Here is a 19,162-nt window from a genome sequence, read left to right as displayed (position 1 = left end):
CAGAACCAGATACCTACATGACACACTTTATACGCTTGTTTAATTTCACATATTGAGTCTTAGAAATTACAGCCGGGGAATAAGTGCTTTCACCTAGTTTCATCCTTCATCTCTATAATTTTTTTTTTTTTTTTGCTTCTATAGTTTATTTATATTTTATCATCTTAGTAGACCTGCAAGGCTATGCATGAAGTTCTCAATTAAACTATCATAGACAATGACATTAATAATATTGAGAAGATTAAGCTTACTAGGTTACCCAATCAGTTAAAAAGTCGGCAAGTTACATTATCTGTAATATCAAAAATAAAATAGCACAAAGGTAAGACAATAGTCAGCATCAGCATCACTTTGTGACTCAGTTTGGTGGTGGGGCTTTTTTTTTGACAAATTAAATTAGAACACTTGTTATTTTCTCGAATGACTTTAAAATGAGTGATATGGTGCCCATCACCATATACCACCTATTTTAGGCTCAGTACCATCCTCCATAGTCTTATTTTTAGCATGAATTATTTATTACTTGACTACACAGTGACCTTAACTGAGCTCATCTGCGTGCTGCTTTCGGGTACATCTGGAAAATGCATAAACGTTCAACTTTTAGTAAGACGAAACCCACTTTGTTCATTTGTCTGATTTTTACACGCTCGTTGATCAAACCCAGTGTTGTGCGAGATATGAAAAACCCTCATTCAGTGCTCTCTAATCTTCAATAAAGCCTGTTTTTTTCGGTTGTGATAGTCATAGCTCCGACATTTCTAAATAGCACGTGAATGCTACATCAATCCCCCAACGTTTTGCGTGACGTCGCGCAGGTACTGCCCAGCCAAGATGGCTGACAGCATCCCGTTAAATCCGGTGCGGAAGAACTCGAAGAGAATCCCGTATTACAACTCAGCCAGGCTTTCAAGGTACGGAAGGGCTACGTAGCCGGGCGGTTTTTCCTTTTTTCGGTCTCGTACTGAAGGACCGGGAGTTTGTCTGAAAGGTTTACGTGTGGCTGCTTCGCTTTTGCTCCCGGGTTCTGGTCTGTGTTCGGTGGTCGTGGTTGTTAGCTTGTTTTGCTAGCAGTGCTGCTGACAGCTCATTAGCATTTTCACCTTTGACAGCTGCTGGGTTTGATCACACCACCAGCAGTAAAGCTAAAAACCCCGTGCGGTAATTGCTCTGCTTTCTTACAAGTCCTATCCAACAGCCTGTCAGAGGTCAGTAGCATATGTTAGCGATAGATATCTGCTGTCCACTGCTGCTCAGTCCCCTCAAGCTTTTAATTTAAAGTCACATGATAGCCTGTGTTACCCTACTTCGTCACATGATATATGAAGGTAGTTACTGTCTGTAGCCATGATTCACCATCTTGTTCATCTTTCAGACTGGAAGACGATGAACTAACACAGTCCTCAGGGTGAGGAATGGACAGGAAGCGAAGTAGGTGCATAACAAGGTACTTTAAAGTCCAGGAGCAGTAGTAGGAGCAGTAGTTCTTAGTTGTTTTAAGCAGCATGTGTCCACAGCAAATGCTTTGGATCATGTTTACTTATAGACACGTGTCTAGTTAAAGGAAAACATGAAGTCTTGACCCAAGTGTGGGATTCTTGTGGCTGTGTTATGAGTTGGGGATAATTTATCCTGGTATGTTTTACATTCACTTAGCTCCTTGGAGAGGAGAGTTAAAATTTTCTGCCTCCTATGGTGAAACACATCTAGGGATCTCCTTTAGGAAAATAATGCCTCCATCCATAGTGCATAAGGAGTCACTACTACTACTTTATTTATAAAGCACTTTAAAACAACAGCAATTGCAACAAAGTGCTGTACAGATACAAGTAAAATGAGCCAATACACATAACAATGACAACAACGACAATAAGAAACCAACACAATAAAACAAATAAAATGAGTCTCAGCATGTATTAAAAGCCAGGGAATAAAAATGTGTCTTAAGAGCAGTTTTAAAAGTCGACAATAAAGGAGCGCTCCTAATATGCAACGGCAAGTTGTTCCATAGTTTAGGAGCAGCAACACTAAAAGCTCTGTCACCCCTGAGCTTCAACTTCGACCTTGGTACCTCTAGGAGCAGGTGATCAGCTGACCTGAGGCAACGAGCTGGAAGGTATGGGTTTAATAGCTCACAGAGATGAGATGGGGCAAGACCATGTAAACATTTAAAAACAAATAAGAGAATCTTAAAATGAACTCTAAAATGCACTGGTAACCAGTGTAGTGAAGCCAGAATAGGAGTGATATGTTCTCTCCTTCTGGCCCCCATCAGAAGCCGCGCAGCAGCATTCTGGACGAGCTGAAGGCGCTTAAGGGAGGATTGACTAATTCCAAGGTAAAGAGCATTACAGTAGTCAAGCTGAGATGTAAAGGCATGGATCACTGTTTCAAAATGTGGTTTTGAAAGGATCGGTTTAATCTTTGCCAACTGCCTAAGATGGTAAAAACAGGACTTAACCACTGCCCTGACCTGGAAATCCATTTTAAGATCACTATCAATTTTCACACCTAAGTTTGAGACGGTCTGCCTTAAATAAGATTCCAAGGGCCCAGGTCAATGGAAGATGTTGCGTAGCAGCCACTGGGACAAAACACCATTACCTCAGTCTTCTTATCATTAAAATTTAGGAAATTTCAGGCCAACCATGTCTTAATGTCTTCAAGACACAGCAATAGCGGCTTAATCGAGTGTGTACCTTTTTTAAAGGCATGTATATCTGGCTATCGTCTGCATAATAGTGAAAGGAGATCCCATGTTTTCTAAGTATAGAGCCCAATGGGAGCAAGTAAAGTGAGAAAAGCAGGGGACTGAAGATTGAGCCTTGAGGGACCCCATAAAGTAGGGGAGCAGATGAAGATTCAAAATTGGCTAACCTTACAGACATGGTTCTGTCTGCCAGATAAGACCTAAACCATTTTAATACGGTGCCACTGAAGCCAAACTGGGTCTGTAAACGAGCTAATAGAATACTGTGGTCCACCGTGTCGAATGCTGCAGTTAGGTCGAGGAGAACAAGAACAACATGCTCCCCGGCATCATTTGCCCTAAAAAATCATTAAAAACTCTCACTAACGCAGACTCCGTACTGTGCAGGGCCTTAAAACCTGACTGAAAAACTTCCGTAATGTTATGTTTATCTAAATAGGACATAACCTGAGTGGAAACAACTTTCTCTCAAACTTTGGAGATAAAAGGCAACTTAGAAATAGGTCTAAAATTAGCTAAAACTGTTTGATCAAGGCCGGGTTTCTTAAGTAGAGGTTGCACCACAGCTTGCTTAAAACTCGCAGGAACTGTACCTGACAGCAGGCTGTTGTTTACAATGGCAAGAATAATCTGTCCTATGCTGGAAAATGCCTCATTAAGAAACTGAGGGGGACCAGGGTCACGAGGAGAACCTGATGGCTTGATATGTTCGACTACATCCTTTAAAAAAGTCAGATTCACTGTTTCAAATTTTTCAATCACGGCTGGATAAGGAGCCATACAGGAAGGATCATAACTAGGTGGTAAAATAAGGGCTCTTGCAGCAGCTACCCTATCTTTAAAAAAGTGCAGAAAATCATCACGTTTTTAGACATGGCTCTACACAAAGAGGCTGCGGGGCATTAAGAACACAATCATTTTAAACAACATACGTGAATTATCACGATGGGACACAATAATCTTGGATGGATATTCCCTTTTTTCATCCTTCACGGTGTTCTGATAGTGTCGCCAACAGTTTTTGAGAATCTGGAAGGAAACTTGCAAATTGTCCTCCTTCCATTTACGTTCAGCTTTACGGTATTCCCGTCTGGCGGTTTGTCATTAAACCACGGATCAGTTTTTACTTTGGGCTGCATGATTTTCTTAGGAGCTACAGTATCCAAAATACACTTACAAGATCCGTCCAACCAGAAACTTAGTTGCTCTGTATCTAAGTCAGAGGGAACGTTAAGCTGCTCAAAGGTAGCAGAAAACTGTGCAAGAGTAGAAGGGTTAAAAACTCGACACCAACCAGCGGGAAGGAGAGATTTAACTGTGGCAGCAGATAGAACAACATTTAACAGAACAGGCATATGATCAGAGATAATATTATCACCTATTTCTAGATCAGTCACAGGCAAGCCATAAGAGAGAATAAGATCCAATTTATGACCATGTTCATGTGTGGGGCCAGTCACCCGCTGCACCAAATTAAGAGTCGATAAGAGTAAGAAAGTCTTTCGCCATCGGTTTCGCAGGACAACATACATGAATATTAAAATCTCCAAGTATAAGCACATGATCATACTCAGTCATTATTCCTGATAAAAAATCAGAAAATTCACCTAGAAAGTCCTTGTCAAATTTTGGGGGACGGTCACTGCATGGTTTGATGAGTATTAGGAGGTTATAGTTTTCAAAAACACCACATCAAAACCCAGTTGATTTGTAATCAGTGTACTGCTCATAGACTGTATATAAAAGATGGTGGTAGCAAGGTCCTGTTGTGAAAACTCAAGCTGAGCGTTTTCCCAATCACCATCTTGTTGTTTTGAAACTGAAGCCTTCATGCAAGCAGCTGATCTGACTGAGAAACTGAGGGTTACTGCTTGCTGTTACAGTATTGACATGTCAGTCACAGGATAGGCTCTAAAGAAAAGTCTGTTTTATCATCTTTTTTGACTCTAATGGGGGCTGTATTTTGTGAAAGGAATATCAAGTTGTGTTCAAAAAGACTTCAAAATAGCAAGTGAGACCATAAGTTCATCAGTAAAGTGGTCACTGCAGTCACAGGTTTCTTTCAAAATGTATCAGCTCCAAGTCCAACATGAAGAGCCCAGTTTCACTTGTGGTGGATGTATGCAGACACACCAACACACAACCATAAGTGCAAACAGCAATGTTGCCACAGTGGCAGGGATTCAGAACAGGACGATGACTCCCACTTAGCTTTTAAGACCTGGAAGTTGTGTCCATCTTTAAAATACTACTGCTTTGCCTAAAAGCACATTTAAACTCTGACTTAATGGGAAAATCTTCTGCCACACTGAATTCCTTTCTCATGATGGCGATGAAATTAATGTGGCATTTTATTGATCCCTGTAGGGGGATGATGAGATCTAATTTTCTCAAACTGTTCCAAAGCATTTGTCCTGAAGCTGATGGAGAATGATTTTACACTGACACTGTGAGCAACTGTTGGCAACAGTGTCAATGCTGCGCCGGAGAGGCAGAAAACATTTTTACAAAGCAGCCCACGTTTCTCACAGGATTGAGTTGTTGTGTAATCACGTGTGGGTGTTCCACAGCAGGAAACACTGCAGCTAATAATGCTCTTTCTTAGCAAGTTCAAATCGCATGTAAACAAATCACACATTTTAGAGGCAGTGAAACCTTTCAGATCATATGACTCAGAGATTGCTTTAAGCACAATATATACTGGTTTTACGCTACTACTGTTTGAAGTACAGTTGCTTTCATTCTGTTGGCTTCATTCTGTCCTCTTTAGGAGTTTCTCTCCCAGCATATTTTCATTCAGTTGAAAGGTTACTGAGTGTTTGCTGATTTGACTTCATGACTGTCATCTTATTTGTAACTTGAGAAATCGTTTCATTGACAACCGTTTATCTCGCCTGATTGAAACTTGCACAGTTAGGTCTTTAGCTATGCAGGGTGATGGATTTGGTGGTGCAGCCAATGCAGATGTGCTTGCATACAGTTCTCCAAAAAATGAGTAGTGCTTAGTCTGAAGGTGATGACGCTGTGTGCAGGATGAGTGCTGATTTGTTCAAAAGTTTGCTTGCAAATGGACTGACTGCAGAGTTTGCCACGAAGGTGGAAGATAATTGAAATCATCCGAAAAAAAAGAAAAGGAACTTCAAACCCACAAATAGTGGTTGCAGTGGACAGTTTGTGTTGTTTTTAGCACAGAGTTCTTTGTAAATTTTCACTTCTGTCTGCCTAAGCTAAAGAACTACCAACAACAAGCAACAGTAGCTGGCAACAGTTGTTGTATTTTTGACACTGCCTGGATGTCAACACACAGTTGCAACATGCAGATATTGCTCTGCTTAGGACCCACACACAACCTTGCCAGGCCCTGAAGTGCAATGCCGAGTGTGAAGTCATTTGAATGAACAGTTACCAGTTTTTCCCTTATAGTGACCGATGCATGTTCCACTCTGTGTTTAAGGTGAGGGGTACAAATACACACAGTGTGTGTTTGATTGTCTTTATGAAGATATGCAGTGATATACCTACATTCCCAAGCCGCTTAATCCCACTTTCAGACATCACAAACCATAACTCTGACTTAAACCTTAAATTTAACCCTGAAGCAAAGTTCTAACATTTACAAAGTTTACTCTTTCTGATTGTAATAAAGTCACAAACAATGCTGCACATGTTTTTATTTAAGCTCATACATCCTACGGCACACAAAAACGAACCCGTGCTCCAGACCCAGGTCATTTCTTGGTGTTGAACTTTATCAAACTCCTCTTTAATCAGATGGACTTTATCATCAGACTAATCTAAACACCTCTGCAGTAATAAATGCCTTCGGTCACTCACTCGTGTTATTTGGGTGAGCGGTTTTTTGAGAAATTGGTTTTGTGTTTTAAACAGCCACAATCACACACACATTTTAAATAATAGCGAGCATATGCTTATAATCCTCCTTTTAAAACAGTAATTTAATTATTGCCTGCATGCGCGAGTTTAGTGGACATCTGTAAATCGTAGCTACAAAAATAACCTGGGTTACACTCTCCTGCACGATAATTAAAAATTAATTGCTTGTGGCTGAGCTTTACTGCGTTATACAGACAGGGTTATTTAGCTTACCCTCCTTCAGTAAGAAAAGTATATAAGATCAGAGTTTCTCCAGTTTGGCACTAAATAAGGAAATGCTGTGTAATTTAATGAATCCTGTGTTGTAGTTCTTAAGTTTAGGGAATCTTATGTCACCAGTATTCTGACATCTCTTTAATTTCATGAAACTATATGACATTCCCCTTTTTGTGCTCATCAGTAATGCATCTTTCCAGATGTCATGACTCAGTTACTTAAAAACACGTGTAATGTTGTGAGGAACAAATTTTTTTCCTTACCAAACTGTCGGATAACTGTCGGTGTTGCTGTACAGAAATACGGCTGCAGCTACCCGTGACAGGATGTGAGCATGAATGGATTCCCGCCTGGCTGAGTTGTAGTATTAGTTACAGTGCATAACAAATTTATTAGACTACCACCCAATGTAAGGTTTATGCCACAGCTGCCCTAAATTAAGAATACTGGTAATTACCCAAATCATTTTTGTATGTTTCTGTAATGGTTAATCCACCAGTCTGTGCAAACTCTTTGATAGAAATGTTTTTAATGCTAAAATATAAATATTATCTGTGAATTTTCAAATGTTAATTGTTTTACAAAAATACAGGAAAAAAATAGTAAAGCACTTTATTATTCTCTTGTTTTTATGACAGGTGATCTAATACATTTGTTAAGTGCTGTGAATGCATGTTTCTCTTGGTTGGCACATGTAGTTTGATTAAAATGAAACTGCAGCACTTTTTTTTTTGTTGTTGTTGTCCAGTTTAAAATCTCTCGTGTAAATGATTGGGGGGAAAAAAAAACATTAAGAAAAAACCCATTAAGATTAGTTCAGGCAGCAGATTCAAATTTTATTTGAAAAACAAAAATCATACTTGTTTTATCTTGGTAAATCAAACATAAGCATGTCATCAATCCAAAATTAAATTAGCCTAACAATTAGACTGAAGTGACCTTTGTATTTAGTTATCTAATTTAGCATTTGGGATTGCTGGAAATCTGAGCTGTGATTTTTAGAAGTGTGGAGCCGAGTGGGTACATTATATTGTGATAAAACATTATAGCATGCTGTCTGTAGCCCTAGAGATGATTTATTTAACATGTACATTTGTAAAAGGATTTTGATTTTGCTTTGACTCGGGGCGAGGCCAAATTAAATGAAGAGGGTTATATTTAATGGAAAACACCAGTGACCACCGTCCCAACATCATATAAGGTTGATTTTGTGGTGAAAGCAAAGTGAATCCATGAACCAGCTGAGCCCAGCAGTGGAGACCTCGTGTTTAAGAATCAGAGCTTTGGGAGTTTCACACACTTTCAAACACTTGGTGCGCACACAGGTAACAGGTTGTTTTGCCTCTTAATCACCAGTGTCATCATCTCTCTGGTTCTTCAGCTGAAGTCAGGCTGCACCAGACGTCTTAATGTTTTGCCACATCAGTGAGAACGAGTTTGGATCTTAAGCTCATAATCCTGCTTGTGCTACGTTTGCTCGCTCACGTGTCCATGTTGGTTTATTTATTTATTTATTTTTGATACAACACTCATGTGGCCTTTCAGCCTGCTTTTATCATAGCATTTTATTTTATACAAACAGATTTGCTGCCTCTAAAAAAGAGATTTGGGGTTTAAACTGATAATTACCAAAAACACTCCCCAAAACTGTGAACCATGTTAAATTCATTTAAATTTGAATTAATTTGTTTCTTGCTTGTATGTGGTGACGTGTTCATTCGTCGTCCTGGTTTCTTGACTGAACCTGTCAAACAGCATTCAAACCCTTTTCCATTGTTGTTTTTGTCACTGGTCTGTTTAAAATCCACACCTGTGGATGGAAATCCATAAAACACATCAGCACGTCTCCACACCTGCAGTTAAATCAACACACCTGCAATTAAAACCCTATCAGACTCTTTTTTTTTTATTATTATATATATAATTTAACATTAATACTTTAAATGTATAATTAAATGTTTACTGCTGTATTGAACTGACATTCTCATTTATCTCACTTGTTTATTTGTGGCCATGGCAGAATACACAATCCAGATTCTTTGATATAGAATCTCGATTGTCTAGATCGAATATACTATAAGAATCCAGACTTTTCAGTTTGTTAAAGGGGGCCTCATGAATAAGGCAATATGTGCTCCTCAACAGTGTTTCTAGTGTTTCTTTATGTCAGTGGGACTCTACAGTATTCAGTGATGGAGGAGCAGAGCCGGCTGCCCTGACCAGCTTTAATCTTGGCCTTTCTTAAGTCCTCCTGTGAAGTGGAGCTTTGAAGTGCATTTCCTCATTCTCAAACCTCGAGTCTCCACTAACTGTAAAATTGTTCATACCTACAAGCAGCCTGGGTGTACAGTTGTAGGTCATGTCTTAATATTTAAAGGTGAGTTTGCTGTACTGAGTAGAGTGCTTTTTAAATTTTTTTTTAACAAGTGAAGCTTTTTTTTTTTTTTTTTTTTTTTTTTTCTTCAACACAATCTCACAGCAGATTGTGAATATTCACAACCTCTATTGTTTCATATTTCTGGGCACTTTTCCCCCATTGCTGTGGTCTGGTACTGCCTTGTGTCCATTTAGATAAAATAAATATTATTAAACTTTAAAAGTTCCAAATTTGGGGGGACATGGAGGGGTTGTTGGAGTGAATCATTTTGCCACTCACACTAGAGACCACAGATTGATTCGGACACATTACAGATTTTCATACTTATTTTAAACTGCTTTTAATATACTTTTAATTTAAAATAGCTTATTGTCACGGTTAGGTTTATGCCATAAAACTGGGTTCCGTGTTAGAAGAAGATCATGGTTTGGGATAAAATACAATGGTTGCTTCTTTTAAAGTGTAAGTGATGTGACTGAGCTGAAGGCTGAAGCTGAGGGCTCTGGACATCCTGACACAGACACTACTGGCCGGTTTCCCATTCATGGATTAAGCATGGTCCTAGACTAAAAGGAAAAAGTCAATGAAGACCACAATAGGAAAAAATATTTAGTCCAGGATTAGACTTAATCCCTGTACGGGAAACTGGGCCTAAGAGTCTGTAAATAATGTGAAAATTTAGGTCCATGAACTCAAAACAAATCGGTTTTTTTTTTTGTGACTGTTTCCTGTTTTGATCTGAGACTGGGCTGATTTTTTACATTAATGTGGTGTTTTCATTCACATCAAACAGATATTGCAATGTGGAAAATGTAGAGGTACAGTGGTTAGTACAGTTACGTCACAGCATTAAGGTCCCGGGTTTGAAGTCACCGGCTGGCTGGGGCCTTTCTTCAGGGGGTTTGCATGCTCCCCTTATGCCTGCATGGGTTTTCTCCGGGTACTCTGGCTTCCTCCCACAGTCCAAAGACATGCAGTTAGGTTTATTGGTGATTCTAAATAAGTGTGAATGTGGATGTGAACAGTTGTCTAACTCTGTGTTGGTCCTGTGATAGATCGGTGACCTGTACAGGGTGTCTCTCTTTGCGTCATATTGGCTCGTGCTGATGCAGACCTGCCAGAGCCTGTTTGGGAGGAAAGGAGGTGCTGAAATGATATCACAAGGAAAAATGAGCTCAAGCACAATAATTTTAATGTGATTATCTTATAATTGTCGGAAGCTGTGTGCAAATTAACATGGATTTTAGGTAATTGCGAAGACCTGTTAAAGTGTTCCTAAAATTGTTCCCCAACACAAATATTTATCCTCAAAGTAACTGAGTCAGCTTAACACAGGGTGCTGTTCTTTCAGATACTCTTTAGAAGATGAGCCCTCTAACTTGGACGAGATGCCTCTGATGATGTCGGAGGAAGGCTTTGAGAACGATGAGAGCGACTACCAGACTCTACCCCGGGCCAGAGTCAATCAGAGACGGGGAGGCCTCGGCTGGTTCCTCCTGGGAGGCTGGAAAGTCCTGTGTGGGAGGTACCGCTCTGCCATTGTTGTTAATGTATTGATTTAATGATTGTTTATAATCATGGTAGAGAAAAAAATATTCATAGTTTACATTCTGGGTGTTTTCTGGTTATTCACTTGAGCTCTGCTTCTTTTTAATAGGAAAATTCACTGAGACCATTTTAAAGCAAAAATAGAATAACTGAGTTTTCACTGAAGTTTCTATTTCTGCCCTCTGCTGTAGCCACATATTTTTACCTTCTGCCGCACAATGCACCACCTTCTTGTATGTTTTCCAAGTAATCTGTAACATTCAAACACAGCAGGCTGATCTCTGAACATTAAAGCAGGCTGTCAGTTCACGTTTGGATATGAAACAGATCTTTTTAACGTTTCTGAGAGTCTCTCTGTAAATGCGAGTGTAGTGTATGATGTCAGTAAGCGTGCTGGAGATGATGAGTTTGGATTTCAAACGCACTGGTAGCTGTGCATGAAGTGCAAAGAGAGGATAAGGGCATGTTTTTTGGTCGGGTTCCTCGATGCGCACCATCAGTCCAAAAAGATTTTCAGGTCAAACAGAACTGGGCGGTTTATCCGACTAATGATTTATTTGACAGGTTTTGCCCTCTAACGATGCTCCTTTCAGGCTAAGAGGACTGTTTGTTTGTGTGACATTTATAAACACGTGCGTGTGTGTGTTTGTGTAGTACTCCGGTGCCCAAAATGTAACATTCACCGCTGCTGGAATTTCATAGCATATTCGGTTTTCACTTCAGTTTTGTTGGTAGTGGTACACGTCCAATTGAAACTGCATATTGATCCCCCTCCCCATCCCCCCCACTAATGAACAAATCGGATTTTTCACAGCTGACCAGTTTGATGCTTTCCAGTAATTTTATGTGTGCATAGTGTGGGATTATAAAACACAAATAATTCACAGTGAATAAGCCCCGACTGTTCAAATGGCATATTATTTGAATAGCATTCATTTGCTCAAATAATCGCTCTTATGAATCTGGACTCGGAGTGCACAGAGACAGAGAACGTCGAGGCCAATACAAACAAGACTTTTTACCAAAGTTGGTTTATTTAGTTTCATGTTTTGCCAACTTGCTTAAAATGTGGAAAAGCCAAGCCGTTCAGCATGACGGTATACACTGACACTCTCCCCTCGTTCCCCCCAGGTGCCAGTTTAGGTCGAGCTGCTCTCATTGAAATTTACTCGCACACTATGCCACTGTTTGCATTTGATATCAGATATGGGAAATAAGCCCCCCATTGTAGTCATTACCAGGTTGATAGAAAGTCACTTACTTTTTAAAAAGTAAATGTCGATCCGAAGCCATCTCGTTATTCAGTTTTGATAATATCGCGGTAATGATGTTAGTGCACACAAGCAGAAATTAACTAGCGCTAAAACCGTAGACTGCATATAAAAAAATAGATTTAATCACCATAATGCCACCCATTGGTTTTTGGATTCCATATTTTGATGCATCAGTGATGTGTTTTGGCCACTGCCATGTTGGCGTCCATTAACTGTACTCGTGCAACACACAGACAAGCATATCGGCTGCTCAGTGCTAAGTACCAAACTAATAAAATACTAAAATAGAGGTTCACTCACTAAAAGTAAGGCACAGGCTTCTTGGACAACATGTACTGCTTATCAAGCTGAGATATTTCCAATAATGTGCTCCAGAAGACACGAACATGTGGGCACACCTGTCAATCAAAGCATCCACACCACGAACTTTAAGTGTTATCAATATACAAAAATCACTCACTGTACAGTTATGATGATGGAAGCTGTAGAGCCACAATGTAATGTACATGAATGTAAACCTGCTTTTTAAACCTCCACAGTGGGAGTTTTTCCATGTTAGCTTCTTTTTAGCCCCAGAAGTTGCTGCTTGGGTAAAACTAACAAAGCTAATGTATGTCAACAAGTTTCATACAGTTTGATTATATACATACAACATGTTTGAATCTTGAGGTCAATTAGATGATCCAGCTCTGAACTTGTCAGACTTCAACAGATTTAGCAATGGATTTCCCACCAGGATCAAATACTCACCCTTTTAGATTACTCATAGTGTTAAAAGCAAAGGTCCTCTTTATACAAGTGGATCAAAAACAGCCTTGAACATCTAATTTACGCTGATGAGACCTGGAATATAAATCCCATCAGAACACAGCTGTGGCGCTCGGTGGCTACAAATGATCTAACAGCTGAGAACCTGAATAAGAATAAATATACCAGTTTAGAGTGGACGTCATGGTTGTGTCAGTGTAGCTGCTGAAAAACAGAAAACGAGTGAATGAAGACTGCTGAGAACAGAAAATTGAATATGAAAATTGTACATCTGTTTAATTTTTCTTTTGTATCGACTAGTTTTTGACATAAGACATACAAAGATATGTGGGGGATGTCACTTTCTGCCACCATTTCAGGTCCACCCACAAAACAACCCATCGAAGTTAACAGAAAATGAATTGGAAATCAGTGATTATTTATAGTCAGCTGGCTCATTATTATACTTTTTTTTTAATGAGAAAAGAGGGTTGTTCTGATGTACTAACTGCAGCCATACCATGCTCTCCCACTGCACTACTTGCTCATTTCATTCAGTGCGCATCATTGTTGCCACAAAGAAGCTGGCTCTACTTCAGAAACCTTGAGTTACAAAAGCTCAGTGGATTAACATACTGTATGTACTTCTATTAGTGGCGTTACTGCATGATACCTGTTTAAGCACGGAAAGCAACTGAAGATAAAGTCAAGGAATTGCTTTAATCAACTTTTCTACGTATTGCTTAATTTGTGATACGGTGTTGTGCAAACTCTGCAGAGATTCACAGACAAATCATGCATCACCACTGAGTTTATTTCCAGGTTTTTTTTGTTGCTGGCTATGTTGCTATTTTGATTACTTTACACACACACACACTTTTCAGGCTGCTATTCCTTTAATCAGCTGTTAATTTTACTTTGTGACCTTCTGTGGGATATTCTGACCCCTTGGCTAGAATCCACTTTTACAACCAAGAAATAAAGCTACGAAGGTAGCATTGTTTTGTTGTTTTAATATATTTTTTTAATCATATTGTATGCTTCCTTTCTAAGCTGCTGTGACTGCCTGGTCCGGATATGTCGCAGGAAGAAGGAGCTGAAGGCCAGGACGGTTTGGCTCGGCTGCCCTGAGAAGTGTGAAGAGAAGTACCCCAAAAATACCATCAAAAACCAGAAATACAACATCATTACCTTTGTGCCTGGGGTGAGTCGCACGCACAACTTGTAGTCTGTTTCAGATTGCTTTAGTAGCTGAATGTACATTTCACACCCCAAACTTTGCTTGTAATGCAACAGTTTTGCCTTTTATTGAGTCCACGTTCCGAGTCCTTGTAGTCTCTACAGCACCAATTCATCCTTTCAGCTGAACTCAGTTGCTTCTTTCACTGATTAACACACTGTAATGCACAGGAGCATTCACTGGATCTCATTGTTAACTATTCTGTCATTAAGTTAAGGGTTTACTCTGTAGGGAACATTAAAGATCCATCAGAGTTACTTATTAAAAAGCAAATGGTTCCTTGATTAAGAGGGCTGCTTTCAGCTGAGGCCATTAAATGTCAACTGTCTATTAGAGACGTAGATATTCTGGACGACGGTGAACGAAACGGCTGTTTTTCTCCCTCCACTTTGAATTATTAAATACACATGAATTGAGTTTAGCCGTATGCATTTTCCCCTAAAGGTCAGGAGGTTCATTAACTGTAGAGCGTCACGCATTGATCCCATTGTCTCTGATAATCTGCGACTAGATACTGGACTCTCATTATTGCAAACATTATTCAAAATTTGACCTTAGATGACTGGAATGCTGTGATGGATAGCCCATTAGCAAAGAGGTTTGAGCAAGTCACAAGAGCTGCTTTGGCATGTGTAATATAAGAAAGTCTGAGCTGAAACGATATCTGAATGAGTCAAACTCGTGCAGATTTATCAACAGAGTGCGTCTGTTTTCCTTCTTCATTTGCAGCTTTGGTCACGCGGTGTAGGATTATTCTTCAGAGCTTTGGGCGCTCACATCGTACCTAGTTGTCCTTACATGTGAAATCTGCACCCTTGCCATTTGAAACAGACGTTCTCAAAGTGTCAGAGTTTCCATTAGGTTAATGTAAAGTTAACAGCATTAACATGTATCTTGTTTCCTCTTGGAACGTGTACAGTAACCCATCCCGTCTGGTTTGTTTCTGCCGCTGCATCCTCTTTTATCTTGTCTGCAGCTGTCGTCATCTTTGACTCACCTCGCTGACATGTTCGCTCACCTCGCTGAATCTTTGTCTTCTGTCCCCTCTCAGGTTCTCTACCAGCAGTTCAAGTTCTTCCTCAATCTCTATTTTCTAGTGGTGGCCTGTTCACAGTTTGTGCCATCGCTGAAAATTGGATATTTATACACGTACTGGGCGCCTCTGGTAAATGCACTTTTAGTTGTTTTTCACAGAAATGAAATGAACTGTTTTTGATCTATTAGGTTATTTGGAAGCATCAGAGAGACAGTAAAGGCAAATAAGTTGTGCTATTGCTTTCCCACAAGAGAATAAACCTACATTTTTCCACTGACTGCACGAGTTGCCTGCTATTTTAAGTATGCCAGCATAGTTTATTTGATGAAACTAGTTTTTAAAGTACTTCTTTTGTTGCCCAGGGTTTTGTGTTAGCTGTCACGATGGTGCGGGAGGCTGTGGATGAAGTGAGACGGTGTCAGCGGGACAAAGAGATGAACTCTCAACTCTACAGCAAGCTGACAGTGAGAGGTTAGTGAGACGACTGAGAGACACCCATCCACCTTCCCCCTTGTTCCTCTGTTTGCTGACATTATGATGACTGTTATTCCAGTGATTGTGAAGCTCTCTTCATGCAATTAAGAGATGGCTCTCTGCTGGATTTGCACTTGCAGCAGAAGTCATTTTCACTCACTGAAATTGCATTGATTTTTTTTTTTCCTCTCCAAATTTATCAAAACCGAAGATCTGCACCTTTTGTTGAGGTCGTAACACTTCGCAGCCATCGTGTGCACATGCACATGTCTATTTGTGCATTAAAGTGCAGTAGAAGGGTCGTAGTGGATATTGGGGTGGTATAATTGAGAGTGACCCTTTATGTCATTGTTTTTGTCTGTGCCTCTGAAAACAGAAGGGTATTACATTATCAAGCTGGAGGTAATCAATCAATTAGAAGGTGAGAGAGAGAAACAGAAGAGCAATAACAAAAAGTGGGTCGGGGTTTTACGAGTCAGCATCATTTTCATGGGCCAAAAATCAATATCTGCATTTTATTTCATGGCATAATTTATTTTGAAGGTGTTCCAGGATGGAAGTCTGGTGTCTTTCACAATTTTCTTAGCACAGTCTGTCCTTTTCTTTAGGTAAAATTCAAGTGAAAAGCTCAGACATACAAGTTGGAGACCTGATCATCGTTGAGAAGGTAAATCTCTTCTGTCACTTCCTCCTACATGTCTTTCCACACAAGGATTTTAAAGGGATTAGATTGGGTGTATTTGCTTGTATGATAGCTGCTCCACTTGTGCAGTGGTTAACACATTCGCTAGGCAAGTGAAAGATCTCTGGTTCGATTCTGGCTGGAGACACAAATCCCCTTTGGGGTTGAATCAGGAAGGGTGAAAAGGTCTGCCAAACCATGGGGAGCTGCCCACTGTGGTGACCCCTTGTGGTAAAGAAGTAGCTGGAAGTAGCTTGTATGATAGCTGCGGATTTGACTCTCAGTACGCATCATTTTAACACATTTTTCTATTAAGACATTTGTAAAATAAATAAGTAAAAAAATACAACAAAAACATTTTATTTGCATATGTAATATTTTTGTCTTTGTGAAAGCCTTCAGCACTAATCTCCCTACTTTCAAAAAAATAAAAGAATGCCAGAAGAATTTTGTAATTTAGACCGGCAGATATTATCAAGCAGATAACTGGATATGATTTAAACACTACAGTTTTAAAGTTTTCAATACTTTTTTTTATTTTCAATACTAAAAATTCCTTGATCAGTTTGCAATAGTTGGTTCCAGCTCCATGTTTTTATTCTTGGGCTGTACTGGTGTAGCGTGGCCTCGGTGCAGCTGCTCTGTCTGAGACAAGCTTTTTCTTTGCAGCTTCTCTCACTTTAATGCTGCTCCGGCTTTAAGACAACTTTCATCTGATTGGCTGCCATTCCCAAACAAAAGGGCTTGTTCAGCAGGAGGAGGGTGTGAGCTGTAGGCCTGAGAAAACTCTTAGAGAGATCCTCTCTCACTAACATCAAACAGAGCTGAGAGTAGAAAAAACTGCCTGAAACGGAGTGTTTGGGCTGGAGGATGAGCACAGGGATTACTTTGACAGGCAGAAGTAAAATAGTGAAAGTCATAGTAGGTCCACTTTAAAATTTTCACTGCTGTGCATTAGCTTGACTTAAAGTGTTTCTCCTTTAACCTCCAGTCAGGGTATTGACCATAATTAATTATTCAGGAAGATTCAAAGGGCCTTTGTCACAGCGCTCAATAATATACTGTACCACCTTTAACACTTTCCTTTTTTTCCTAGAACCAAAGGATTCCTGCAGACATGATATTCCTTCGGACGTCTGAGAAAAACGGTGAGCAGGCAAACTGCAGGTCTGTCTGTATCAGTGTGTAGCTGATGCTCAGCAAAACTGAATTTTAAAGCATTTTTTAAAGTGATAAAAAATATCTTGGACAACAGTAAAACAGTATGTTAAAACACGCACACACACAGAATCCCTCACAGTTGAACTTTGTGTGCCTTGTGGCACTTCAGCGAGCTGAGGTAAATGCTTTTAGGTGAGAAATGTGACTTTTCCCCACAGTTCCAGTCCTTTGACATCAACCGATCAAGTCACCCTGTGATTCATATGATTTGTTCGAGTGACCGACCATGCAAATTCCATTTAATCAATGAGCTGCAGCAGATTCTGGCTCTTTTCTGAGGGACATCCTGGAGAAATGTTCAGAGGACATCATTTGCATCAATCTTTGATATGTCAATAAGCTTGGCAGGAAGTTGTTGATGTCTTTGTCTCTAACGCACACACCCACACACGTACACATTAAACGCATCTTTCTCTTTCCCACACGGGCTCATATATTTTGTCTTTCACGTGCTCATATACACACACTCACATCCCGGCGGTGTCACGTGAGAAGCTGACCTGCCATCGCTGCAGAGGGAAAGCATGAATCATCCTACTTGTGTTAATGTTTTCCATCATACTTAACCCTCCGGGGAAGGTTTATAGTTGCCCTTTTACCCTCTCTGCCAGATAGTTGCTCTCATCCATCAGTTTCATATGTAATATTGCCTCAGATCAATACAGGTCACCACTGCTCAATTTTTATCAGGCCTTGCGGTGTTCACAGCAGCCACAGATGCTTCCCGTTGTGCTACAGGCTCTGTATTAATGTTTGATTTATTAGGTTAAGACGATTTATATATGCTGTGAACATGTTTAAGTTTTTCAGTACATTATAATGTGGAAGCATAATTAATCTTTTTTTTTTAATTTATTTAAATGTTTCATCAGGTCAAAGCAGCCTCATGTTTTTGGCCATTAATTGATTAACCTGCAGGATCTACCTCTAAGCTTTAGTCTGTTTCTAAAAAATATACAAATATTTTTAGAAAATATAAAATAAAATAGAAAAAAATTCTACTGCTAATAGATAATTACATAGAAATATGTGTTAAACATGTAAAATTGTGATTTTTAAAAAAGCTGTCTTGGAGTCAGAATGAATTTATTTGGAAAGTCATAAACACTTAAGAATGGCTACAAAGTGTGCAGTCACCACAACTCAGCAGTCTTTGTGTGTGTGTGTGTGTGTGTGTGTGTGTGTGTGTGTGTGTGTGTGTGTGTGTGTGTGTTTTCTAACCATCCATTTCTTCTGCTTATCCAATTCTTTTTTTTCCAGGTGCCTGTTTCATCAGAACAGATCAGCTCGATGGAGAAACAGACTGGAAACTGAAAGTTACTGTTGGCTGCACGCAGCGACTGCCAGCAGTTGGGGTATGGATACGTTGGTGAATCTCTGGTAACAAAGTGTCTGTGAATGAGTGTTGAGTTATCACTAACGGCACTGCTCATCGAATGTCTGTGCTGTGATGGAAACCTAATCACTGATGACAGACAGCAGGAACAGTCTGAACCTGACAGCAGCTTCCTTTAACTGGAGATGATACCCAACACTTCAGATTTGAGGGGTTTTTTTTGTTGCCACTTAATGTGATCAGAGAATTAAAGTTTCAGCGAGTCATTTGATGATTGAGCCTCTGCTTCTGGATTAGGTTTCAAGACACTGGATGATAGCGAGGGTCATTGGTGGAGCCAGTTTTCGCCTTGTTAACATGCTTTGCTTTTGTATTACATTGAAAGATTATTAGGAGTTAAAGTAAAT

General features: G+C 39.7%; 1 protein-coding gene across 7 annotated transcripts in view; it reads left to right on the top strand.

The window, feature by feature from the left end:
- The first annotated feature begins 804 nt into the window (after window positions 1-804).
- Window positions 805-19,162, top strand: part of atp9b (ATPase phospholipid transporting 9B) — a 46,252-nt gene continuing 27,894 nt past the window's right edge. Inside the window, exons 1-11 of one of the 7 annotated variants that reach the window (XM_030740892.1) lie at window positions 859-914; window positions 1,376-1,447; window positions 2,078-2,116; window positions 2,276-2,338; window positions 10,549-10,722; window positions 13,820-13,970; window positions 15,058-15,171; window positions 15,405-15,513; window positions 16,125-16,183; window positions 17,295-17,346; window positions 18,680-18,774. In XM_030740892.1, coding sequence (XP_030596752.1) covers window positions 10,586-10,722; window positions 13,820-13,970; window positions 15,058-15,171; window positions 15,405-15,513; window positions 16,125-16,183; window positions 17,295-17,346; window positions 18,680-18,774 — 717 coding nt within the window. In that variant the 5' untranslated portion in view covers window positions 859-914; window positions 1,376-1,447; window positions 2,078-2,116; window positions 2,276-2,338; window positions 10,549-10,585. Of the gene's footprint in view, window positions 915-1,375; window positions 1,448-2,077; window positions 2,117-2,275; window positions 2,339-10,548; window positions 10,723-13,819; window positions 13,971-15,057; window positions 15,172-15,404; window positions 15,514-16,124; window positions 16,184-17,294; window positions 17,347-18,679; window positions 18,775-19,162 lie in introns of all 7 variants that reach the window. The other 6 variants (XM_030740891.1, XM_030740890.1, XM_030740889.1 and 3 more) reach the window with 6 other exon arrangements.

Source organism: Archocentrus centrarchus, chromosome 11 (genome assembly GCF_007364275.1).
Source record: "Archocentrus centrarchus isolate MPI-CPG fArcCen1 chromosome 11, fArcCen1, whole genome shotgun sequence".
NCBI lineage: Eukaryota > Metazoa > Chordata > Actinopteri > Cichliformes > Cichlidae > Archocentrus > Archocentrus centrarchus.
The sequence above is the reverse complement of the archived record's forward strand: the minus strand, read 5'-3'. Positions and strand labels throughout refer to the sequence as shown.